General features: G+C 57.6%; 1 protein-coding gene across 1 annotated transcript in view; it reads right to left on the bottom strand.

Annotated features, from left to right (window-relative positions):
• LOC141731822 (myosin-6-like) overlaps positions 1 to 26527 on the bottom strand; it is a 58938-nt gene that overhangs the window by 4679 nt on the left and 27732 nt on the right. Inside the window, exons 12-37 of the mRNA XM_074558788.1 lie at positions 25970 to 26108; positions 25620 to 25888; positions 23381 to 23551; positions 22927 to 23236; positions 22772 to 22845; positions 22559 to 22646; positions 22364 to 22481; positions 22158 to 22281; positions 20710 to 20846; positions 20487 to 20613; positions 20258 to 20386; positions 19917 to 20159; positions 18538 to 18714; positions 18293 to 18438; positions 18118 to 18208; positions 15762 to 16151; positions 13978 to 14104; positions 13766 to 13884; positions 11858 to 12054; positions 8989 to 9172; positions 8750 to 8915; positions 8544 to 8668; positions 8144 to 8452; positions 4457 to 4660; positions 3567 to 3692; positions 2324 to 2599 (exon numbers count right to left, since the gene is read on the bottom strand). Of these exons, the coding sequence (XP_074414889.1) occupies positions 2324 to 2599; positions 3567 to 3692; positions 4457 to 4660; positions 8144 to 8452; positions 8544 to 8668; positions 8750 to 8915; positions 8989 to 9172; positions 11858 to 12054; positions 13766 to 13884; positions 13978 to 14104; positions 15762 to 16151; positions 18118 to 18208; positions 18293 to 18438; positions 18538 to 18714; positions 19917 to 20159; positions 20258 to 20386; positions 20487 to 20613; positions 20710 to 20846; positions 22158 to 22281; positions 22364 to 22481; positions 22559 to 22646; positions 22772 to 22845; positions 22927 to 23236; positions 23381 to 23551; positions 25620 to 25888; positions 25970 to 26108 (4566 nt within the window). The remainder of the gene's footprint in view (positions 1 to 2323; positions 2600 to 3566; positions 3693 to 4456; positions 4661 to 8143; positions 8453 to 8543; positions 8669 to 8749; positions 8916 to 8988; positions 9173 to 11857; positions 12055 to 13765; positions 13885 to 13977; positions 14105 to 15761; positions 16152 to 18117; positions 18209 to 18292; positions 18439 to 18537; positions 18715 to 19916; positions 20160 to 20257; positions 20387 to 20486; positions 20614 to 20709; positions 20847 to 22157; positions 22282 to 22363; positions 22482 to 22558; positions 22647 to 22771; positions 22846 to 22926; positions 23237 to 23380; positions 23552 to 25619; positions 25889 to 25969; positions 26109 to 26527) is intronic.

The following is a 26527-nucleotide window of genomic DNA, read 5'->3' on the forward strand; positions in this document are numbered from 1 at the left end:
CTGGTAGCTGAGCTCCTTGACCCACCCCCATGGTCTCACCTCTGTGGTCTCACTCCCATGGTCCCACCTCCATGGTCTCACCTGGTAGCTGAGTCTCACCCCCATGGTCTCACCTCCATGGTCTCACCTGGTACCTCCATGGTCTCGCCTAGTACCTGAGCTCCTTAACACACACCCATGGTCTCACCCTCATGGTCTCACCTGGCAGCTGAGCTCCTTGACCCACCCCTATGGTCTCACCTCCATGGTCTCTCGTGGTACCTCCATGGTCTCACTTGGTTCCTGAGCTCCTTAACACACACCCATGGTCTCACCCCCATGGTCTCACCTGGTATCTCCATGGTCTCACCTGGTACCTGAGCTCCTTGACACACACCCATGGTCTCACCTGGTATCTCCATGGTCTCACTTGGTTCCTGAGCTCCTTGACCCATTCCCATGGTCTCACCCCCATGGTCTCTCGTGGTATCTCCATGGTCTCACTTGGTTCCTGAGCTCCTTGACCCACCCCCATGGTCTCACCTCCATGGTCTCACCTGGTAGCTGAGCTCCTTGACCCACCCCCATGGTCTCACCTGGTATCTCCATGGTCTCACCTGGTACCTCCATGGTCTCACCTGATACCTGAGCTCCTTGACCCACCCCTATGGTCTCACCTGGTAGCTGAGTCTCACCTCCATGGTCTCACCTGGTAGCTGAGCTCCTTAACCCATCCCCATGGTCTCACCTCCATGGTCTCACCCCCATGGTCTCACCTGGTGTCTCCATGGTCTCACCTGGTATCTCCATGGTCTCACCTGGTAGCTGAGCTCCTTGACCCACCCCCATGGTCTCACCTCCATGGTCTCACCTGATACCTGAGCTCCTTGACCCACCCCCATGGTCTCACCTCCATGGTCTCACCTGGTTCCTGAGTCTCACCTCCATGGTCTCACCTGGTAGCTGAGCTCCTTGACCCACCCCTATGGTCTCACCTCCATGGTCTCACCTGGCAGCTGAGCTCCTTGACCCATCCCCATGGTCTCACCCCCATGGTCTCACCTGGTAGCTGAGCTCCTTGACCCACCCCCATGGTCTCACCTGGTGCCTCCATGGTCTCACCTGGTATCTCCATGGTCTCACCTGGTATCTCCGTGGTCTCACTTGGTTCCTGAGCTCCTTGACCTACCCCCATGGTCTCACCTGGTATCTCCATGGTCTCACCTGGTAGCTGAGCCCCTTAACCCATCCCCATGGTCTCACCTCCATGGTCTCACCCCCGTGGTCTCACCTGGTGTCTCCATGGTCTCACCTGGTACCTCCATGGTCTCACTTGGTTCCTGAGCTCCTTGACCCACCCCCATGGTCTCACCCCCATGGTCTCACCTCCATGGTCTCACCTGGTATCTCCATGGTCTCACCTGGTATCTCCATGGTCTCACCTGGTAGCTGAGCTCCTTGACCCACCCTCATGGTCTCACCTGGTATCTCCATGGTCTCACCTGGTAGCTGAGCTCCTTGACCCACCCTCATGGTCTCACCTGGTATCTCCATGGTCTCACCTGGTAGCTGAGCTCCTTGACCCACCCTCATGGTCTCACCCCCATGGTCTCACCTGGTATCTCCATGGTCTCACCTGGTAGCTGAGCTCCTTGACCCACCCCTATGGTCTCACCTGTTGCCTCCATAGTCTCACCTGGTGTCTCCATGGTCTCACCTGGTATCTCCATGGTCTCACTTGGTTCCTAAGCTCCTTCACCCACCCCCATGGTCTCACCCCCATGGTTTCACCTGGTAGCTGAGCTCCTTGACCCACCCTCATGGTCTCACCCTCATGGTCTCACCTGGTACCTCCATGGTCTCACCTGGTAGCTGAGCTCCTTGACCCACCCTCATGGTCTCACCTCCATGGTCTCACCTGGTAGCTGAGCTCCTTAACCCATCCCCATGGTCTCACCTCCATGGTCTCACCTGGTGTCTCCATGGTCTCACCTGGTATCTCCATGGTCTCACCTGGTAGCTGAGCTCCTTGACCCACCCCCATGGTCTCACCTCCATGGTCTCACCTGGCAGCTGAGCTCCTTGACCCACTCCTATGGTCTCACCTGGTACCCCCATGGTCTCTCGTGGTGCCTCCATGGTCTCACCTGGTAGCTGAGCTCCTTGACCCACACCCATGGTTTCACCTGGTGCCTCCATGGTCTCACCTGGTATCTCCATGGTCTCACCCCCATGGTCTCACCTGGTATCTCCATGGTCTCACCTGGTATCTCCGTGGTCTCACCTGGTAGCTGAGCTCCTTGACCCACCCCTATGGTCTCACCTGGTGCCTCCATGGTCTCACCTGGTAGCTGAGCTCCTTGACGCGCCGCTCGGACTTGCGCAGCCCCTTGACGCTCTCGGCGTTGCGCTTCTGCTCGGCCTCCAGCTCGTTCTCCAGCTCCCTCACGCGGCCCTCGAGCTTCTGCAGCTGCTTCTTGCCGCCCTTGAGGGCCAGCTGCTCGGCCTCGTCCAGCCGCAGCTGCAGGTCCTTGATGGTCTGCTCCATGTTCTTCTTCATGCGCTCCAGGTGCGCGCTCGTGTCCTGCTCCTTCTTCAGCTCCTCCGCCATCATGGCGGCCTGCCCATGCGGGGACAAGCAGGGGGTCCATGACATGTTCTATGTGGTGGCCCTGGTGGTGGCCCCAGTGATGGTCCCAGTGGTGACCCTGGTGATGGCCCTGGTGGTGGCCCTGGTGGTGGCCCCAGTGATGACCCCAGTGGTGGCCCTGGTAGAGGTCCCAGTGATGGACCCGGTGATGAACCTGGTGGTGACCATAGTGGTGGCCCCGGTGGTGGCCCCAGTGATGGTCCTTGTGGTGGCCCCAGTGATGGCCCTGGTGGTGACCTTGGTGGTGACCATGGTGATGGCCCCATGGATGACCCTGGTCATGGCCCTGGTGGTGGCCCCAGTGATGACTCCAGTGGTGACCCCATTGATGGACCCAGTGATGGCCCCGGTGGTGTCCCCAGTGATGACGCCGGTGGTGGCCCCAGTGGTGGTCCCGCTGATGGCCTTGGTGGCAGTGGTGGCCCCAGTGATGGCCCTGGCCATGGCCCTGGTGGTGGCCCCAGTGCTGACTCCAGTGGTGACCCCGTTGATGGACCCAGTGATGGCCCTGGTGGTGGCCCTGGTGATGGCCCCTGTGATGACCCTGTTGGTGTCCCCAGTGATGGCCCCACTGATGACCCTGGTGGTGGCCCTGGTGGTGGCCCCAGTGGTGACTCCAGTGGTGACCCCGTTGATGGACCCAGTGATGGCCCCGGTGGTGGCCCCAGTGATGGCCCTGGTGGTGACCATGGTGATGGCCCCACTGGTGATCCTGGTCGTGGCCCTGGTGGTGGCCCCAGTGGTGACTCCAGTGGTGACCCCACTGATGGACCCAGTGATGTCCCACTGATGACCCCAGTAGTGACCCCAGTGATGACGCCGGTGGCGGCCCCAGTGGTGGTCCTGCTGATGGCCTTGGTGGCAGTGGTGGCCCCGGTGGTGACCCTGGCCATGGCCCCGGTGGTGACCCCAGTGATGGTCCCACAGCGACACTCACATCAGTGATGGCCTTCTTGGCCTTCTCCTCGGCGTTCCGGCACTCCTGGACGGCCTCTTCCACCTCTGTCTGCAGCTGGGAGATGTCCCCCTCCATCTTCTTCTTCTGGTTGATGAGGCTGGTGTTCTGGAGGGGACAAGAGGAACCTCAGGAGGTGGCCCAGGGGCTGCTGTCCCACCCCTCAGTCCCCACAGGTCTTGGAGACTCCCCTGTGTCTCTGCAGGGTGAAAGATCTTCTGGAGATCTTGGAGACACAGCAGAGAAATGGACACCACCCTTCTGCAGACCAACCAAATGTTCCTTGGACCTTCTATGGATCAAACCAACCTCCTCCAGACCAACCCAACCCTCCTGAGACCTTCAGGAGAAGGTGGCACTGTTGGGTCCAGGTAAGCTGGAGCCATCTTGGGAGTCTCCAGCTCAGCAAGACTTGGTCTTTCTCCACCAGATCTTCTCCAGACCAACCCAACCCACCTTGGACCTTCTTTAGACCAACTCAAACTTCTCCAGAACAACCCAACCTTTCTGAGACCTTCAGGAGAAGGTGGCACTGTTGGGTCTGGGTCAACTGGAGACATCTTGGGGGTCTTCAGCTCAGTAAGACTTGGTCTTTCCCAACCAGACCTTCCACAGATGAACTCAAACCTCCTTGGACCTTCTTTAGACCCACCCAACCTCCTCCAGACCAACCCAACCCTCCTTGGACCTTCTTTAGACCCACCCAACCTCCTCCAGACCAACCCTTGAAGAAGAGGGGGGACATCCACCTCCACCTTGATCACCCTGAGCCACCTTGATCTCCCCAACCAAGCCACCGGAGCTGTTTCTCCTGGGCTGGAGCACCCCTGGATGGAGGTGGCCCCTCTCCTGGTGGGCAGGTGAGGTCTCACCTGCGAGTGGAGGAGCTGGACCCTCTCGCTGGCCTCGATCAGCTCCTGCTCGGCCAATTTCCGGGCCCTCTCGGTCTGCTCCACCACGGCCCGGAGCTCCTCCAGCTCCGACTGCAGCAGGGCGTTCCTGCGCTCCACCATGGCCACGTTCTCCTTCAGGTCCTCCCCGACCCTTGCCGCGTCGTCCAGCTGCAGCTGTGTGTCCTGGGGGTGGTGGGAAGGGCTGGTGGGTCCACCTGAACATGGGCTGGTGGGTCTATCCAGCCATAGGGTGGTGGGAAGGGGTGGTGGGTCCACCTGGACATGGGCTGGTGGGTCCATCCAGCCATGGAGTGGTGGGAAGGTGTGGTGGGTCCATCCAGCCATGGGGTGGTGGCAAGGGGTGGTGGGTCCACCTGGCCATGGCATGGTGGGAAGGGGTGGTGGGTCCACCCGGACACGGCGTGGTGGGTCCATCCAGCCATGGGGTGGTGGGAAGGGGTGGTGGGTCCACCCAGCCATGGGGTGGTGGGAAGGGGTGGTGGGTCCACCTGAACATGGGCTGGTGGGTCCACCCAGCCATAGGGTGGTAGGAAGGGGTCGTGGGTCCATCCAGCCATGGGGTGGTGGGAAGGGCTGGTGGGTCCACCTGGACATGGCGTGGTGGGTCCATCCAGCCTTGGGTGGTGGGAAGGGCTGGTGGGTCCACCCAGCCATGGGGTGGTGGGAAGGGCTGGTGGGTCCACCCAGCCAAGACGTGGTGGGAAGGGGTGGTGGGTTCATCCGGACACGGCGTGGTGGGAAGGGGTGGTGGGTCCACCCAGCCAGGATGTGGTGGGAAGGGGTGGTGGGTTCATCTGGCCATGGGGCGGTGGGTCCATCAAACCACCCCTGTTGGATGGTGGGACCTCCTACATCCCAAGGTCTCCATGGGAAGGTACCTCCAGGACCTCAATGTCCCCACAGACAGGGACCTTGAGGAGCATCCTACACCTTCATGTCCCACAGGACAGGTGTCTCCTGCATCCCAATGCCCCTGGTGTACTTGGAGGCACCTCCAACACCTCCATGATCCCACAGAAAGGGACCTTCAGGTACCTCCTACCCCTCCGTGTCCCCATGGAACCTTCAGGCATCTCCTGCACCTCCAGATCCCCATTGGCAGGGAGCTTCAGGACCTCAACGTCACCACAGAAAGGAACTTTTGGGTACCTCCTACATCTCCATGTCCCCATGGAACCTTCAGGCATCTCCTACACCTCCATGTCCTTATGGACAGGTACCTTCAGGACCTCCATGTCCCCATGGAACCTTCAGGCTCCTCCTGCACCTCCATGTCCCCATGGACAGGTACCTTCAGGTACTTCCTGCACCTCCATGTCCCAGTGGGATCTCCAGGTATCTCCGGCTCCTCCATGTCCCTGTGGGACCTTCAGGCACCTCCAACCCCTTTATGTCCCCATGGGACCTTCAGGTACCTCCAACCCCTCCACACCACATGGACAGGTACCTTCAGGTACCTCCAACCCCTCCACACCACATGGACAGGCACCTTCAGACACCTCCAACCCCTCCATGTCCTCATGGACAGGCACCTTCAGGCACCTCCTACACCTCCATGTCCCAGTGGGATCTCCAGGTACCTCCTGCATCTCCACACCACACGGACAGGTGCCTTCAGGACCTTAATGTCCTCATGGACAGGTACCTTTGGGTACCTCCTGCACCTCCATCTCCCTGTGGGACCTTCAGACACCTCCAACCCCTCCACACCACATGGACAGGCACCTTCAGGCACCTCCAACCCCTCCATGTCCCCATGGACAGGCACCTTCAGGTACCTCCTACCCCTCCATGTCCTCATGGACAGGCACCTTCAGGTACCTCCTACCCCTCCATGTCCCAGTGGGATCTCCAGGTACCTCCTGCACCTCCACCCTTCATGGACAGGTTCTTCAGGTACCTCCTGCACCTCCATGTCCCAGTGGGATCTCCAGGTACCTCCTGCACCTCCACACCACATGGACAGGCACCTTCAGACACCTCCTACCCCTCCATGTCCCCATGGACAGGTACCTTCAGGTACCTCCTGCATCTCCATGTCCCAGTGGGATCTCCATGTACCTCCTGCACCTCCACACCACACGGACAGGCACCTTCAGACACCTCCAACCCCTCCATGTCGTCATGGACAGGCACCTTCAGGTACCTCCTGCATCTCCATGTCCCAGTGGGATCTCCATGTACCTCCTGCACCTCCACACCACACGGACAGGCACCTTCAGGTGCCTCCAACCCCTCCACACCACATGGACAGGCACCTTCAGGACTTCAATGTCCTCATGGACAGGTACCTTTGGGTACCTCCTACATATCCATGTCCCCATGGGACCTTCAGGCACCTCCTACCCCTCTATGTCCTCATGGACAGGTACCTTCAGGTATGTCCTACACCTCCATGTCCCAGTGGGACCTCCAGGTACCTCCTGCACCTCCATCTCCCTGTGGGACCTTCAGGCACCTCCGACCCCTTTATGTCCTCATGGGACCTTCAGACACCTCCAACCCCTCCACACCACATGGACAGGCACCTTCAGACACCTCCAACCCCTCCATGTCCCCATGGACAGGTACCTTCAGACACCTCCCACCCCTCTATGTCCTCATGGACAGGTACCTTCAGGTATGTCCTACACCTCCATGTCCCAGTGGGATCTCCAGGTACCTCCTGCACCTCCACACCACACGGACAGGTACCTTCAGGACTTCAATGTCCTCATGGACAGGTACCTTTGGGTATCTCCTACATATCCATGTCCCCATGGGACCTTCAGACACCTCCAACCCCTCCATGTCCTCATGGACAGGCACCTTCAGGCACCTCTCACACCTTCATGTCCCCATGGGACCTTCAGGTACCTCCTGCACCTCCACACTTCATGGACAGGTTCTTCAGGTACCTCCTGCATCTCCATGTCCCAGTGGGATCTCCAGGTACCTCCTGCACCTCCACACCACACGGACAGGTACCTTCAGGACCTTAATGTCCTCATGGACAGGTACCTTTGGGTACCTCCTACATATCCATGTCCCCATGGGACCTTCAGGCACCTCCTACCCCTCTATGTCCTCATGGACAGGTACCTTCAGGCACCTCTCACACCTTCATGTCCCCATGGGACCTTCAGGTACCTCCTGCACCTCCACCCTTCATGGACAGGTACCTTCAGATACCTCCTACCCCTCCATGTCCCAGTGGGATCTCCAGGTACCTCCTGCACCTCCACACCACACGGACAGGTACCTTCAGGTACCTCCTGCACCTCCATGTCCCCATGGGACCTTCAGACACCTCCAACCCCTCCATGCCACATGGACAGGTACCTTCAGGCACCTCTCACACCTTCATGTCCCCATGGGACCTTCAGGTACCTCCTGCACCTCCACACTTCATGGACAGGTTCTTCCGGTACCTCCTGCACCTCCATGTCCCCATGGGACCTTCAGGTGCCTCCTACCCCTCTATGTCCTCATGGACAGGTACCTTCAGGTATGTCCTACACCTCCATGTCCCCAGTGGACCTCCAGGTACCTCCTGCACCTCCACACTTCATGGACAGGTTCTTCAGGTACCTCCTACACCTCCACACCACATGGACAGGCACCTTCAGACACCTCCAACCCCTCCATGTCCCCATGGACAGGTACCTTCAGGTAGCCCTGCAGAGCCTTGACCTGCTTCTGGGCCTCGTTGGCGCCGCGGTTGGCGTGGCTGAGCTGGATCTCCATCTCGTTGAGGTCGCCCTCCATCTTCTTCTTCAGCCGCAGGGCCTCGTTGCGGCTGCGGGTCTCGGCGTCCAGCGAGGTCTGCAGCGACTCCACCACGCGCACGTGGTTGCGCTTCACCTGCTCCATCTCCTCCTCCTTCTCGCCCAGCTTCCGCTCGTACTCCGCCTTCACCTGGTTGAACTCCAGCTGCGCCCTCAGGATCTTCCCCTCCTCGTGCTCCAGGGAGGCCTGGGGAGGACACACAGGGCCTTGAGGACCACCCAGTGTGGGTGTCCCACCAGGAGAACGTAGGGATGGGGTGGGACGGGGCTTGATCCACCTCGGCCTCTTCCAGAGCGGCTTGGAGCTCCAGCTTCTCGGCGTCCAGCTGTTTGCGGACCTTCTCCAGCTCGTGGATGGATTTGTTGCCGGCGCCGAGCTGCTCGGTGAGGTCCGAGATCTCCTCTGCCCAGGTGAGACCCCGTCAGACCCCGTGGGAACGGGTGGGGAACACGCCCAGGTGGGCAGAGGGACCCGTGGTGTCACCTTGGAGGTTCTTGTTCTCCCTCTTGAAGGTCTCCAGGTGCTCCAGGGACTCCTCGTAGATGTTCCTCAGCTTGAAGAGGTCGGTGCTGAGGGCCCTGGCCTCCTTCTGGGACGCCTCCAGCTCCGTCTGAGACTCCTCGAACTTCTGCTTCCACTCGGCCAACACCTGGGGACAACCAGGTGTCACCCCACGGCCACCGGGCGCCACCCGGCCACCCCACCCCGCCCCACGTGCCCACCTTGTCAAAGTTCCTCTGCTTCTTGTCCAGGGCAGCGGCGGCCGCGTTGGACCGCTCCACGTCGGCCATCAGGTCCTCGATCTCGTTCTGCAGCCGGTGCTTGGTCTTCTCCAGCGAGGAGCACTTGGCGTTGACGGCCTCCACGGCCTCCTCGGCCTCCTGCAGCCGCTGGGCCAGCTTCTTCCTGCCCCAGGGACCACCTGGGGTCACCCGTGGGCCAGGTGGGGCTGCTCCAACCTTCTCCCACCCAGCCACTGGCCGAGGTTCTTCTCTGCATGTCCTCTACCATGTCCAGGGCACTCTGCCTCCTCCAAAACCTTCTCCAGAACATTGTCCCAAGGGTTTTCTCCACCCCTGACCCCACAGAAGCTCCACCCATGGGCAATGACTCATGTAGACTCCTCCAAAACCTTCTCCAGAACATTCTCCACCCCTGACCCCACAGGAGCTCCACCCATGGGGCAATGACTTCTCCAAACCTCCTCCAGAACATTCTCCCAAGGGTGATCCCCCTCCCTGAACCCGACAGAAGCTGCACCCATGGGATGATGACTCCTGCAAACCTTCTCCAGAACATTCTCCTGTGGATGGTCTCCACCCCTGACCCCACAGAAGCTCCACCCATGGGGCGATGACTTCTCCAAACCTTCTCCAGAACATTCTCCTGTGGATGGTCTCCACCCCTGACCCCACAGAAGCTCCACCCATGAGGCGATGACTCCTCCAAACCTTCTCCAGAACATTCTCCCAAGGGCGATCTCCACCTCCTGACCCCGCAGAAGCTCCACCCATGGGGCGATGACTCCTCCAAACCTTCTCCAGAACATTCTCCCAAGGGTGATGTCCACTCCTGACCCCACAGAAGCTCCACCCATGCGGCCATGACTCCTCCAAAACCCTCTCCAGAACATTCTCCCAAGGGTGATCTCCATCCCTGATCCCACAGCAGCTACGTCCATGGGAAGGTGACTCAACCTCCAAAACCTTCTCCAGAACTTTTTCCATGGTTTCCACCCCCCCCAAATCCCACAGGATCTCCATCTATGGGACAAGACTCACTTGGCCTCCTCCTCCAGAACCTTCTCCAGCAGGTGGTCTCCACCCCTGACCCCACAGAAGCTCCACCCATGGGGCAATGACTTCTCCAAACCTTCTCCAGAACATTCTTCCAAGGGTGATCTCCACCTCCTGACCCCGCAGAAGCTCCACCCATGAGGAGATGGCTCCTCCAGAACATTCTCCCAAGGGCGATCTCCACCCCTGATGCCACAGAAGCTCCACCCATGAGGAGATGGCTCCTCCAAACCTTCTCCAGAACATTCTCCCAAGGGTGATGTCCACACCTGACCCCACAGAAGCTCCACCCATGGGGCGATGACTCCTCCAAACCTCCTCCAGAACATTCTCCCAATGGCGATCTCCACCTCCTGACCCCGCAGAAGCTCCACCCATGGGGTGATGACTCCTCCAAACCTTCTCCAGAACATTCTCCCAAGGGTGATCCCCCTCCCTGAACCCGACAGAAGCTGCACCCATGGGGTGATGACTCCTCCAAACCTTCTCCAGAACATTCTCCCAAGGGTGGTCTCCACCCTTGACCCCACAGAAGCTCCACCCATGGGGTGATGACTCCTCCAAACCTTCTCCAGATCATTCTCCCAAGGGTGATCTCCACCCTTGACCCCAAGAAGCTCCACCCACGATGACTTCTCCAAACCTTCTCCAGAACATTCTCCCAAGGGCGATCTCCACCCCTGACCCCACAGAAGCTCCACCCATGGGGCGATGACTTCTCCAAACCTTCTCCAGAACATTCTTCCAAGGGTGATCTCCACCTCCTGACCCCGCAGAAGCTCCACCCATGAGGAGATGGCTCCTCCAAACCTTCTCCAGAACATTCTCCCAAGGGCGATCTCCACCCCTGACCCCACAGGAGCTCCACCCATGGGGCGATGACTCCTCTAAACCTTCTCCAGAACATTCTCCCAAGGGCGATCTCCACCCCTGATGCCACAGAAGCTCCACCCATGGGGCGATGACTTCTCCAAACCTTCTCCAGAACAATCTCCCAAGGGTGATCCCCCTCCCTGAACCCGACAGAAGCTCCACCCATGGGATGATGACTCCTGCAAACCTTCTCCAGAACATTCTCCCAATGGCGATCTCCACCCCTGATGCCACAGAAGCTCCACCCATGGGGCGATGACTCCTCCAAACCTCCTCCAGATCATTCTCCCAAGGGTGATCTCCACCTCCTGACCCCGCAGAAGCTCCACCCATGAGGAGATGACTCCTCCAAACCTTCTCCAGAACATTCTCCCAAGGGTGATGTCCACTCCTGACCCCACAGAAGCTCCACCCATGAGGAGATGGCTCCTCCAAACCTCCTCCAGGACATTCTCCCAAGGGTGATCCCTCTCCCTGAACCCGACAGAAGCTGCACCCATGGGATGATGACTCCTGCAAACCTTCTCCAGAACATTCTCCTGTGGATGGTCTCCACCCCTGACCCCACAGAAGCTCCACCCATGGGGCGATGACTCCTCCAAACCTTCTCCAGAACATTCTCCCAATGGCGATCTCCACCCTTGACCCCAAGAAGCTCCACCCATGAGGAGATGACTCCTCCAAACCTTCTCCAGATCATTCTCCCAAGGGTGATCTCCACCCTTGACCCCACAGAAGCTCCACCCATGGGGCGATGACTTCTCCAAACCTTCTCCAGAACATTCTCCCAAGGGTGATCTCCACCCTTGACCCCAAGAAGCTCCACCCATGAGGAGATGACTCCTCCAAACCTTCTCCAGAACATTCTCCCAAGGGTGATCTCCACCCTTGACCCCAAGAAGCTCCACCCACGATGGCTCACTTGGCCTCCTCCAGCTCCTCGGTGCGTTGGATGGCGTCCGTCTCGTACTTGGTCCTCCACTGGGCCACCTCGGAGTTGGCCTTGGAGAGCGCGCGCTGGAGCTCGGCCTTGGCCTCGGTCTCCTCCTCGTACTGCTCCCGCAGCAGGTCCCCGTCGTGCCGGGCCGACTGCAGCGCGTGCGCCAGCGCGTTCTTGGCCTGGCCAGGAGAAGGTGGCACCGTCGGGTCCAGGTCACCTGGAGTCCTCTGGCTCGGCAGGAGCTGGTCTCCATCACCACAACCCAACCAGACCTTCTGCAGACCAAGCCAAGCTTCTCCAGACCAGCATAACCTTGTTTGGACCGTCCACACCAACCCAACCCTTCTCCAGACCAACCCAACCCCTCTTTAGATCACCCTTGGACCTTCCTTAGACCAACCCAAGCTCTTCCAGATCAACACAACCTTCCTAAAACCTTCAGGAGAAGATGGGACCACTAGATTGAGGTCATCTTGAACTTCTTGGGGTCTCCAGCTCAGCAGGAGGTGGACTTCCTCACCCCAACCCAACCAGACCTTCTGCAGACCAAGCCAAGCTTCTCCAGACCAACCCAACCCTATCTGGACCTTCCATGGACCAACCCAAGCTCTTCCAGATCAACCCAAATTTCCTTACACTTTCAGGAGAAGGTGGGACCATTGGATTGAGGTCATCTTGAACTTCTTGATGTCTCCAGCTCAGTAAGAGCTGGTCTGAATCACCACAACCCAACCAGACCTTCTGCAGACCAAGCCAAGCTTCTCCAGACCAGCCTAACCTTGTTTGGACCGTCCACACCAACCCAACCCTTCTCCAGACCAACCCAACCCCTCTTTAGATCACCCTTGGACCTTCCTTAGACCAACCCAAGCTCTTCCAGATCAACACAGAAGAAGGTGGGACCGTTGGATCCAGGTCATCTTGAGCTTCTTGTGGTCTCCAGCTCAGCAGGAACTGGTTATCATCATCTCAACCCAACCAGAGCTTCTGCAGACCAAGGCAACCTTCTCCAGACCAACCCAATCATCCTTGGACCTTCCACAGACCAACCCAAGCCCTTCCAGATCAACCCAACCTCCCTTACACCTTCAGGAGAAGGTAGGACCATTGGATCCAGGTCAACTTGAACTTCTCGGGGCCTTCAGCTCAGCAGGAGCTGGACTTCATCACCTCAACACAACCAGACCTTCCATAGACCAACCCAACCTTCTCCAGACCAACCCAATCATCCTTGGATCTTCCACAGACCCACCCAAGCTCTTCCAGATCAACCCAAATTTCCTTACACCTTCAGGAGAAGGTGGGACCATTGGATTGAGGTCATCTTGAACTTCTTGATGTCTCCAGCTCAGTAAGAGCTGGTCTGAATCACCACAACCCAACCAGACCTTCTGCAGACCAAGCCAAGCTCTTCCAGACCAACCCAACCCTATCTGGACCTTCCATGGACCAACCCAACCCTCCTTAGACCACTTTAGACCAACCCAACCACCTTTGGACCTTCCATAGATTGACCTGAGCTCTTCCAGATCAACCCAACCTTCCCTACACCTTCAGGAGAAGGTGGCACCATTGGATCCAGGTCAACTTGAACTTCTTGGGGTCTTCAGCTCAGCAGAAGGTGGACTTCATCACCTCAACCCAACCAGACCTTCCATAGACACACCCAACCTTCTCCAGACCAATCCAACCTTCCTTGGACATTACACAGATCAACCCAACCCCCTCCAGACCAACTCAGCCCACCCTGGACCTTCTGCAGTGGAACTGCCTGTAGATGGACCCACCCAACCCCACCATTCTGAACCAGTGACCACAAGGGTGAAGGACACCTGTGACCCACCTGGACCACCCCCCCCCAGGTCCTCTCACTCCCCCACCAGACCCCACCTTCATCTCCTCCTCCAGCTGCCTCCGCAGGTCCTCCAGCTGCTGGGTGTAGGACACCTTGCCGCGGGTCAGCTGGGACACCAGCGCCTCCTTCTCCTCCAGCTGCCGCGACAGCTCACCTGGAAGGGTGGGAGGGGGCTTCAGGTGTGGGGTGGGGGATGGAGGTGCAGGTGTGGGACAGGGGTGGGACCACCCTGGGTCAGCTCCCTCACCGTTCTCCGTCTGCAGCTTGGCCCGTTGGGTGTTGGCGTCGTTGAGGACGCGTTGGGTCTCCTCCAGCTTCGCCAAGTGCTCGGCAGCCTGGTCCTCCATGGAGCGCGACATCTTCTCCATGGCCACCTGCAGGGGAGGCGTCACAGGTGGCTGGACGCTATGGTGGGGTGGACATGCCCCATGGCTGGAGGTGTCCAAGGCCAGGCTGGACGGGGCGTGGAGCCACCTGGTCTGGTGGAACCCTGGGTGGGATCCACCCAACCCTGCACTCAACCCAGCCCAACCTCATGGAGAATCTTCATTTCAACCCAACTCAGGTCAACTCAGCCACGTGGAGACTCTCCCGCTCAAAGATCTGGAGGTCCTTCAAAGCAACTCAACCCAACAAGGTGGATGCTCAACCCAACTCAACCAGTTGGAGACTCTCCAGCCCAACCAGCTGAAGGTTCTTCAACACAACTCAACCCAACAAGGTGGACACTCAACCCAACTCAACCAGTTGAAGGTTCTTCAACACAACCCAACAAGGTGGACACTCAACCCAACTCAACCAGTTGGAGACTCCAGTCCAACCAGCTGAAGGTTCTTCAATACAACTCAACCCAACAAGGTGGATGCTCAACCCAACTCAACCAGTTGGAGACTCTCCAGCCCAACCAGTTGAAGGTTCTTCAACACAACTCAACCCAACAAGGTGGACACTCAACCCAACTCAACCAGTTGGAGACTCTCCAGCCCAACACACTGAAGGTCCAGCAAAGCAACTCAACCCAACTCAACCAGTTGGAGACTCCAGTCCAACCAGCTGAAGGTTCTTCAATGCAACTCAACCCAACGAGGTGGACGCTCAACCCAACTCAACCAGTTGAAGGTTCTTCAACACAACCCCAACCCAACAAGGTGGACACTCAACCCAACTCAACCAGTTGGAGACTCTCCAGCTCAACCAGTTGGAAGTTCTTCAAAGCAACTCAACCCAACAAGGTGGACACTCAACCCAACTTAACCAGTTGAAGGTTCTTCAACACAACCCAACCCAACAAGGTGGACACTCAACCAGTTGAAGGTTCTTCAACACAACCCAACCCAACAAGGTGGACGCTCAACCCAACTCAACCAGTTGGAGACTCTCCAGCCCAACACACTGAAGGTCCTGCAAAGCAACTCAACCCAACTCAACCAGTTGGAGACTCCAGCCCAACCAGCTGAAGGTTCTTCAACACAACTCAACCCAACAAGGTGGACAGTCAACCCAACTCAACCAGCTGAAGGTTCTTCAACACAACCCAACCCAACAAGGTGGACACTCAACCCAACTCAACCAGTTGGAGACTCTCCAGCCCAATCAGCTGAAGGTCCTGCAAAGCAACTCAACCCAACTCAACCAGTTGGAGACTCCAGTCCAACCAGCTGAAGGTTCTTCAATACAACTCAACCCAACGAGGTGGACTCTCAACCCAACTCAACCAGTTGGAGACTCTCCAGCTCAACCAGTTGGAAGTTCTTCACAGCAACTCAACCTAACAAGGTGGACACTCAACCCAACTCAACCAGTTGGAGACTCTCCAGCCCAACCAGCTGAAGGTTCTTCAAAGCAACTCAACCCAACAAGGTGGACACTCAACCCAACTCAACCAGTTCAAGACTCTTCAGCCCAACTTAACCCAACCCAGCCTGGTCTAGTGGAAGGTGTCGCTCCCCAAGGGTTGATGGAACTGGACGATCCCAATGGTCCTGTCCCTCACAAACCATCCCATGCTGTCCTCCTCCTGTCTCCTCCTACCTTAGACTTGATCAGCTGCTCCACGTTGGCGCTGAGGTCATCCAGCTCCAGCTTGAGCTCGCTCTTCTCCTTCTCCAGCTTCTGCTTGACGCGCTGGAGGTTGTCCAGCTGCTCGCCCAGCTCGGCCACGCTGTCGGCGTGTTTCTTCCTCAGCGCGGCCGCCGTGGCCTCGTGCTGCAGCGTGGCCTCCTCCAGGTCCCGCCGCAGCTTCTGGAACTCGGCCTCGCGCTTCTTGTTGAGCTCCAGCTGGGCCGAGGTGGCGCCGCCGGCCTCCTCCAGCCGCTCGCTGAGCTCCTCCAGCTCCCGCGACAGCTCCGAGCGCTGCTTCTCCACCTTGGCCCGGCCCGTCCGCTCCGCCTCCAGCTCCTCCTCCAGCTCCTCGATCCGCGCCTGCGCGCCAAGAGGGTGCTCAAGCCAACGAGGTGGGCGCTCAACCCAACCCAACCCAACCCAACCCAACCGGTTGGAGACTCTTCAGCTCAACCAGCTGAAGGTTCTTCAAAGCAATTCAACCCAGCAAGGTGGACGCTCAACCCAACCCAACCGGTTGGAGACTCTTCAGCTCAACCAGCTGAAGGTTCTTCAACCCAGCAAGGTGGACACTCAACCCAACTCAACCAGCTGGAGAATCTCCAGCCCAATCAGCTGAAGGTTCTTCAAAGCAAGTCAACCCAGCAAGGTGGACACTCAACCCAACCAGCTGAAGGTTCTTCAAAGCAATTCAACCCAGCAAGGTGGACACTCAACCCAACCAGCTGAAGGTTCTTCAAAGCAATTCAACCCAGCAAGGTGGACACTCAATCCAACCAGCTGAAAGTTCTTCAAAGCAATTCAACCCAACAAGGTGGACACTCAATCCAACTAGCTGAAAGTTCTTCAAAGCAACTCAACCCAGCAAGGTGGACACTCAACCCAACTCAACCAGCTGGAGACTCTTCAGCTCAACCAGCTGAAGGTTCTTCAAAGCAATTCAACCCAACAAGGTGGACACTCAACCCAACTCAACCAGTTGGAGACTCTCCAGCTCAACCAGCTGAAGGTTCTTCAAAGCAATTCAACCCAGCAAGGTGGACGCTCAATCCAACCAGCTGAAAGTTCTTCAAAGCAATTCAACCCAGCAAGGTGGACACTCAATCCAACCAGCTGAAGGTTCTTCAAAGCAATTCAACCCAACAAGGTAGACGCTCAACCCAACTCAACCAGCTGGAGACTCTCCAGCCCAACCAGCTGAAAGTTCTTCAAAGCAACTCAACCCAACAAGGTGGGCACTCAACCCAACCCAACCGGTTGGAGACTCTTCAGCTCAACCAGCTGAAGGTTCTTCAAAGCAATTCAACCCAGCAAGGTGGGTGCTCAACCCGACTCAACCAGTTGGAGACTCTTCAGCCCAACCAGCTGAAGGTTCTTCAACCCAGCAAGGTGGACACTCAACCCAACTCAACCAGCTGGAGAATCTCCAGCCCAATCAGCTGAAAGTTCTTCAAAGCAACTCAACCCAGCAAGGTGGACACTCAACCCAACTCAACCAGTTGGAGACTCTCGAGTTCAACCAGCTGAAGGTTCTTCAAAGCAATTCAACCCAGCAAGGTGGACACTCAACCCAACCAGCTGAAGGTTCTTCAAAGCAATTCAAACCAACAAGGTGGACGCTCAACCCAACCCAAGCAGCTGGAGAATCTCCAGCCCAATCAGCTGAAAGTTCTTCAAAGCAACTCAACCCAGCAAGGTGGGTGCTCAACCCAACTCAACCAGTTGGAGACTCTCCAGTTCAACCAGCTGAAGGTTCTTCAACCCAGCAAGGTGGACACTCAACCCAACTCAACCAGCTGGAGAATCTCCAGCCCAACCAGCTGAAGGTTCTTCAAAGCAATTCAACCCAACAAGGTGGACGCTCAACCCAACTCAACCAGTTGGAGACTCTTCAGTTCAAGCAGCTGAAGGTTCCTCAAAGCAATTCAACCCAACAAGGTGGACGCTCAACCCAACCCAACCGGTTGGAGACTCTTCAGCCCAACCAGCTGAAGGTTCTTCACAGCAACTTGGGTTCACCCCCAACCCTTCCACTCAACCCAACTCAAGCAGCTTTGGGACGCTTGAATCCAACTCAACTTGACCCAACCCAAGCAGTTGGAGACCATTCAGGTCAACCCAACCACTTGGAGACTCAACCCAGCCCACAGGCTGGAGGCTCTTCAACCCCACCAAAACCGACCCAGCTAAGTGGAGCCTCTTCCACTCAGCCCAACCACCTTGAGATTCTCCAACTCAACCATCAGGTTTCTCTTCAACGCAACCAAACCACCTGGAGATGCTCCAGTCCAGCCCAACCAGACACAGATCCATCTTCCCCTCTCACCTGTAGCTCCTTCAGCTTCTTCTGGAGCTGCAGAGCCAGCGCCTGCTCGTCCTCGATCCTGCTGTTCTGCTGGTGGATCTCAAACTCCTTCCTGTGGAAGAAGTGGTGGCCAGTGAGGTCTCACCCATGACCCTCAGCTGGACCTCACATGGCAGGGAGATCCATCCAGCCTCACTTCTTGAGCTTCTCCTCCAGCTGCTGCTTGTCATTCTCCAGATCCATGATGTTCTCCTGGGTCAGCTTCAGGTCACCTTCCAGCTTCCTCTTGGCCCGTTCCAGGTCCATCCGGATCTTCTTCTCCTGCTCCAGGGAGCCTTCAAGCTGTGCAGGAACACAGAAATGGGGAGAAACCTCAAGTTCTGCTCATCTTTGCCCCACAAGTTCCTCAGCAGGGCCTGGGGTGGGACCAGCCACACTCACATCGTCCACTTGCTGTTCCAGCTTGACTTTGCCCTTAGTCAAGGTGTTGACCTTGTCCTCCTCGGCCTGCAGGTCGTCCAGCGTCTGCTGGTGGGACTCCTGCAGAGCCTTCTTCTCCTTGGCCAGCTTGGCGATGGTCTCGTCCAGCCCCGCCATCTCCTCCGTCAGGTTCTTGACCTGCAGGAGAAGGGTCCGGCGTCCAGCTCAGTGCCGGGGTGGGGCAGAGCTGGGGGAGGTTGATGTTCACCTCATCCAAAGGGGTTGTTTCAATGCAGGAGAACCCAAAAGGTTTTGGGTCTTCTCAATGAGCCCAAGCCAACCAACATTGGATCTTCCCAAGCTGCCTTGGGTCTCCTCAACCCAAGCTAGCAGATCCCACCCAGCCTAGGGTGTCCTCAACTCAAACCAATACCCCATGTCTTCTCAACCCACCTCAACAATCATTGATCATCCCAACCCAACTCAACCCAACCCAACCCAACCCAACCCAATCAGTTTTATGTCTCATCAACCCAACCATCCTTGATTATCTCAACCCAACCCAACCCAACCCAACCCAATCAGTTTTATGTCTCATCAACCCAACCATCCTGGATCATCCCAACCCAACCAGTTTCATGCCTCACCAACCCAACCATCCTTGATCATCTCAACCCAACCCAATCAGTTTTATGTCTCACCAACCCAACCATCCTTGATCATCCCAACCCAACCAGTTTTATGTCTCACCAACCCAACCCAACCATCCTTGATCATCCCAACCCAACCCAATCAGTTTTATGTCTCACCAACCCAACCATCCTTGATCACCTCAACCCAACCCAACCAGTTTCATGTCTCACCAACCCAACCATCCTTGATCATCTCAACCCAACCCAACCCAATCAGTTTTATGTCTCATCAACCCAACCATCCTTGATCATCTCAACCCAACCCAACCATCCTTGATCACCTCAACCCAACCCAACCAGTTTTATGTCTCACCAACCCAACCCAACCATCCTTGATCATCCCAATCCAACCAGTTTTATGTCTCACTAACCCAACCCTACCAGTTTCATGTCTCACCAACCCAACCATCCTTGATCATCTCAACCCAACACAACCCAACCAGTTTTATGTCTCGCCAACCCAACCCAACCCAATCATCCTTGATCATCTCAACCCAACCCAACCATCCTTGATCATCTCAACCCAACCCAATCAGTTTCATGTCTCACCAACCCAACCATCCTTGATCATCCCAACCCAACCCTACCAGTTTCATGTCTCACCAACTCAACCCAACCATCCTTGATCATCCCAACCCAACTCCACCAGGTTTATGTCTCAGACTCAAGTCCCCTCACCTCGAGGCCAAGGCCTCTCCCCATCCTCACCTTGTTCTCCGTCGCGTGTTTCTCCTTCTCCACCTTGGCCAGGGTCAGCTCCAGGTCATCAATGTCCTTCTTGAGCTCTGAGCATTCGTCCTCCAGCTTCCTCTTCTTGGCTGTCAGCTCGGCGTTCATCTCCTCCTCGTCCTCCAGCCGCTCTGTCAGCTCCTTCACCTTGGCCTCCAGCTGGATCTTGTTCTTGATCAGCTGGTCACAGCGCTCCTCGGCGTCGTTCAGGTTGTCCTGCTCCTGTTTTGGGGGGGACAGCAAGGGAAGCAGGGTTGCCCCAGGGTCTGGTGGGCGTGGTGGTCACACCTGAGATGTGGTTTTGGGCTGATCTGACTCACAGCCTGCACTTGGAGCTGGAGGTCGTTCTTCTCCTGCAGCATGGAGACCATCTTCTCCTCCAGCTCCTTCCGCCGCGACTCCGACTTCTCCAGGGCGTCCTTCAGCCGCCCGTACTCCTCCTTCATGTTCTGCTCCAGGAGACCCCGAGAAGGTCAGAGACCCTCATCCAACACCCCTCAGACCATCCTGGTGGTGGTGGTCCCACCCTGCCCTGCCCACCCCTCCCACCTGCATCTCCTTCTCTGTCTCCGCACTCTTCAGCAAGGGCTTGATCTTGAAGTAGAGCTTCATCCACGGCCAGTTCTTCACCCCCATGAAGGCCCGGAGGTTCCACTGGATCACCAGCAGCGCATCCCTACAAGGAGGAGGAGGAGGATGAGGAGAAGGACACAGGTGCCACCACATGCCCAGCCGGGTGACCAGGTGAGCAGAAGGCCCATCCCCATCTCACCGGCGTTCCACGATCTTCTTGAACTCGATGCGCATGAGCTGCCCCCGCGCCCGCGCCTGGATGCGGGTGAGGATGCGGGACAGGCGCTCGTCGCGCATCTCCTCCAGCTGGCCCAGGAGCCCGGCCTTGAAGAACACCTGAGGGGAGTGAGGAGGTGGTGGGACCATGAGGTCCATGTCCACCTCAGATGGTGGGAACAGAGGGAACAGACACCACGGGATCTCCCCACAATGCGTCCAAAGGGGTGGTGGTGGGTGGAAGGATGGGTTGGTGTCTGGGTAGATGGACAGGTGGACATGGTGATCACAGGACCATGAGGTCCATGTCCACCTTGGATGGTAGCACCACAGGGAACAGAGACCACGGGATGTCCCTACGGTGTGTCCAAAGGGGTTGGAGTGGGTGGAAGGATGGGGAGGTGTCTAGGTGGATGGACAGGTGGACATGGTGATCACAGGACCATGAGGTCCATGTCCACCTTGGATGGTGGCACCACGGGGAACAGGGACCACAAGATCTCAGCCAGTGGGATCAAACTGCTTGTGGTGGGTGGAAGGCTGGGGTGGTGTCTAGGTAGATGGACAGATGGACACAGTGATCACGGCACCACAAGGTCCACGTTCACTTTGCATGGTGGGACCACAGAGAACAGGGACCATGAAATCGCACCCAGTGGCATCAAACTGCTTGTGGTGGGTGGAAGGATGGGGTGGTGTCTGGTTAGATGGACAGATGGACATGTTGATGGACAGATGGACACGGAGATCATGGCACCACCAGGTCCATGTCCACCTTGGATGGTGGCACCACGGGGAACAGGGACCACGAGACCTCTCCTAGTGGGATCAAGCTGCTTGTGGTGGGTGGAAGGATGGGGAGGTGTCTGGGTAGATGGACAGATGGACACAGTGATCACAGCACCACAAGGTCCACGTTCACTTTGCATGGTGGGACCACAGGGAACAGAGACCACAAGATCTCACTCAGTGGGATCAAACTGGTTGTGATGAGCGGAAGGATGGGGTGGTGTCTAGGACAGATGGACATGGTGGACAGATGGACACGGAGATCATGGCACCACCAGGTCCATGTCCACCTTGGATGGTGGCACCACAGGGAACAGAGATCACGAGATCTCACCCAGTGGGATCAAACTGCTTGTGGTGGGTGGAAGGATGGGGTGGTGTCTGGTTAGATGGACAGATGGACATGTTGATGGACAGATGGACACGGTGATCATGGGACCATGAAGTCTGTGTCCACCTTGGATGGTGGCACCACGGGGAACAGAGACCACGAGACCTCACCCAGTGGGATCAAACTGGTTGTGGTGGGTGGAATTACGGGGTTGTGTCTACCTAGATGCACATGGGGATCATGGGCACCACGAGGTTCACCACACCTGAAGGATGGTGGCACCACAGGGAACGGGCACCACGAGACCTCACCTTGGTGTGCCCAAACTTGTACTGGTTGTGGTCGATGTCGATGGAGCCCAGGAGCTTCTCGGCGCCCTTGCGGCTGTCGATGAACTGTCCCTCGGGGATGGCCGCGGGGTTCAGGATGCGGTACCTGGGGGCCGCACAGGACATGACCCCCGAGCTCAGCCCCGCTGGGGTTGTCCCCCCGACCCAAACCCTCTCCGTGTCCCCACCGCTGTCGGAAGTCCCCGTAGAGGATGCGGTTGGGGAAGCCCTTGCGGCAGATGCGGATTCCCTCCAGGACCCCGTTGCAGCGGAGCTGGTGCATGACCAGGGCGTTGTCCATCACACCTGGAGGGGGACACAGGTGAGGGGTCAACCACGAGCCACGCCCACGCCCCAACCTCCAATCCCCACCCTCGGCTCACCGGGCTCCTTCCGCTCGTTCGGGACGAGGCAGCGGACGAAGTGGGGGTGGGTGGTCTTGAGGTTGGCCATCAGCTTGTTGAGGTTCTCCTGGGGAGGAGAAGGGAGGGTGACCAATGGCAGAGCAGGGGAGGGGCTGGGGGTGGTGGGACCACCCTCTACATCAGGGGTTCTTCTCCCCCTGCCCCACAGCAGATCTAGAGCGGGTTCCTCACCCGGTGCAGGGCTGAGACCGTCTGGAAGGAGGAACCTTTCTTCTTGGCTCCTTTCCCCTTCCCGCTGTCACCACCTACGGAGGAGAGCGGTGGGATGAGGTGGGAACATGGACAACTCCTGTGGGAGCTGTCTTCTTCACCCTTCCACCACCCACCGGAGTCTGCCCCGGCGTAGTTGGAGAAGAGGTGGGCCAAGAGCTTGAGGGCGGATTTCTGGTAGAGCCCCACCACCGTCTCGTTGAGGGGGTCCTTGTTCTTCTCCAACCAGCCCAGGATGTTGTAGTCCACGGTGCCGGCGTAGTGGGTGAGCGAGAAGTGCGCCTCGGACTTGCCCTTGACGTTCCGTGGCTTCCCGAAGTTGGCCGACTTGCCCAGGTGGTTGTCGTAGAGTTTGGACTTGAAGGTCATGTCCGAGGCCTTGGGGAACATGCACTCCTCCTCCAGGATGGACATGATCCCCATGGGCTGTGGACAAAGCAGGCCTTGTTGGTCGGGAAGGACACCAGGGACAACCCAAAAGTTGCTCCTGGGGCACCTGAGGGGCTCCAGCTGGATGGACCCTCCTCCCTGAGCCCCTGGAGGCCCTGGAGGTCCTGGGGGTGGTGGCACCTTCTCGATGAGGTCGATGCAGGCCTGCAGGTCCATGCCGAAGTCGATGAACTCCCACTCGATGCCCTCCTTCTTGTACTCCTCCTGCTCCAGCACGAACATGTGGTGGTTGAAGAACTGCTGCAGCTTCTCGTTGGTGAAGTTGATGCAGAGCTGCTCGAAGCTGTTGAACTGGGGGAGGAGAGGGAGACATGGGTGAAGGAGTCCATGGGGCCAACTCAACACCCAATGGGGTCAACTCAATACCCAAAAGGGCCAATGGAGTCCATGGGGTCAACTCAACACCCGATGGGGTCAACTCAACACCCAAAAGGGCCAATGGAGTCCATGGGGTCAACTCAAAACCCAATGGGGCCAACTCAACACCTGATGGGGGCAACTCAACACCCAATGGGGCCACCTGAGTCCATGGGGTCAACTCAACACCCAATGGGGTCAACTCAACAACTGATGGGGTCAACTCAACACCCAACAGGGTCAACTCAATACCCAACAGGGTCAACTGAGTCAATGGGGTCAACTCAACACCCAATGGGGCCAACTCAACACCCAATGGGGCCAACTGTATCAGTGGGGTCAACTCAACACCCAATGGGTTCAACTCAACACCCAACAGGGCCAATGGAGTCCATGGGGTCAACCCAACACCCAATGGGGCCAATGGAGTCCATGGGGCCAACTCAACACCCAACGGGGCCAATGGAGTCCATGGGGTCAACTCAACACCCAATGGGGCCAATGGAGTCCATGGGGTCAACTCAACACCCAATGGGGCCAATGGAGTCCATGGGGTCAACTCAACACCCAATGGGGCCAACTCAACACCCAACAGGGCCAATGGAGTCCATGGGGTCAACTCAACACCCAATGGGGTCAACTCAACACCTGATGGGGGCAACTCAACACCCAATGGGGCCACCTGAGTCCATGGGGTCAACTCAACAACCAACGCGCCAACTCAACACCCAACGGGGCCAACTGTATCAGTGGGGTCAACTCAACACCCAATGGGGGCAACTCAACACCCAATGGGGCCAACTGAGTCAATGGGGTCAACTCAACACCCAATGGGGCCAACTCAACACCCAATGGGGCCAAAGGAGTCCATGGGGTCAGCTCAACAGTGTGGCCTTGATAGTGTCATCAGGGCCAACTGAACACCCAGTGGGGTCGCAGTGATGTCCAATGGGATGGACAGGGTCAATCTGACACCCAACGGGGTGAAGACAACATTGAATGGGATCCATGGGGTCAACTCAACATCCAACAGGGTCAACAGTGATGCCCAATGTGGGTCAATGGGGACAACTCAACATCCAGTGGGGTCAGCAGAACGTCCAATGAGATCAACGGGGTCAACCTGAGACCCAGTAGGGTTCAAAACAACACCCAGTGGGGTCAACTCAACACCTAAAGGAGTCACTGGGATCAATGAGGTCAGCGCAACACTCAATGACGTCAACACCAAGACCCAATCCCCACCCAAGGTCACCATGAAGCTGAAGGAGATCCCCTCACCACCCAGCTGGCCCAATGCCACCCCTGCAAGGCCCAGCACCACTGACAACATTGAATGGGATCCATGGGGACAACTCAACATCCAACACAATCAACGGTGATGCCCAATGTGGGTCAACGGGGACAACTCTACACCCAGTGGGGTCAGCAGAACGTCCAATGAGATCAACGGGGTCAACCTGAGACCCAAAGGGTTCAAAACAACACCCAGTGGGGTCAACTCAACACCTAAAGGAGTCAACAGTGAGGTCAGCGCAACACTCAATGACGTCAACACCAAGACCCAATCCCCACCCAAGGTCACCATGAAGCTGAAGGAGATCCCCTCACCACCCAGCTGGCTCAATGCCACCCCTGCAAGGCCCAGCACCACTGACAACATTGAATGGGATCCATGGGGTCAACTCAACATCCAACAGGGTCAAAGTGATGCCCAGTGGGGGTCAATGGGGACAACTCAACACCCAGTGGGGTCAGCAGAACGTCCAATGAGATCAACGGGGTCAACGTGAGACCCAAAGGGTTCAAAACAACACCCAGCCAGGTCAACTCAACACCTAAAGGAGTCAACAGTGAGGTCAGCGCAACACTCAATGACGTCAACACCAAGACCCAATCCCCACCCAAGGTCACCATGAAGCTGAAGGAGACCCCCTCACCACCCAGCTGGCTCAATGCCACCCCTGCAAGGCCCAGCCCACCGCCCCGCCTCGAGCCTCACGTCAAAGATCTCGAAGCCGGCGATGTCCAAGACGCCGATGAAGTACTGCCGCGGCTGCTTGGTGTCCAGCGAGTTGTTGATCCTCACCACCATCCAGTTGAACATCTTCTCGTAGACGGCCTTGGCCAGGGCCCCGATGGAGTAGTAGACCTGCTGGACGCTCTGCCCCTTGGTGACGTACTCGTTGCCCACCTTGACGCGCGGGTGACACAAGCCCTTGAGCAGGTCGGCCGAGTTCAGCCCCATCAGGTAGGCGGACTTGTCGGCATCTGTGGAGCAGGAGATACCTGGTCAGGTGTCACTCACCTGGTGACCCCGCCCTGACCGGTCACCCCCTCGCCCCGACCCACCTTCGGTGCCGTCCGGCTCCGCCTGCTCCTCCCGCTGCTTCTGCTTGAACTTCATGTTGCCGAAGTGCATGATGGCCCCGGTCAGCTTGTAGACACCGGCCTTCTCCTCGGCCGTGAAGCCCAGGACGTCAAAGGCGCTCTGGGAAGGGTGGAGGAGGTGAGGGAGGGGCCAGGTGAGGGCACGGCCTCTGCTGGTCACCACCTGAGATGGTCACCACCTGGGATGGTCACCACCTGGGATGGTCACCACCTGGGATGGTTACCACCTGCGATGGTCATCACTTGAGATGGTCACCACCTGTGATGGTCACCACCTGGGATGGTCACCACCTGGGATGGTCACCACTTGAGATGGTCACCACCTGTGATGGTCACCACTTGCGATGGTCACCACCTGGGATGGTCACCACCTGGGATGGTCACCACCTGCGATGGTCACCACTTGCGATGGTCACCACCTGGGATGGTCACCACCTGGGATGGTCACCACCTGGGATGGTCACCACTTGCACTGGTCACCACTTGCAATGGTCACCACCTGGGATGGTCACCACTTGC

Source organism: Zonotrichia albicollis, chromosome 1 (assembly GCF_047830755.1).
Source record: "Zonotrichia albicollis isolate bZonAlb1 chromosome 1, bZonAlb1.hap1, whole genome shotgun sequence".
NCBI lineage: Eukaryota > Metazoa > Chordata > Aves > Passeriformes > Passerellidae > Zonotrichia > Zonotrichia albicollis.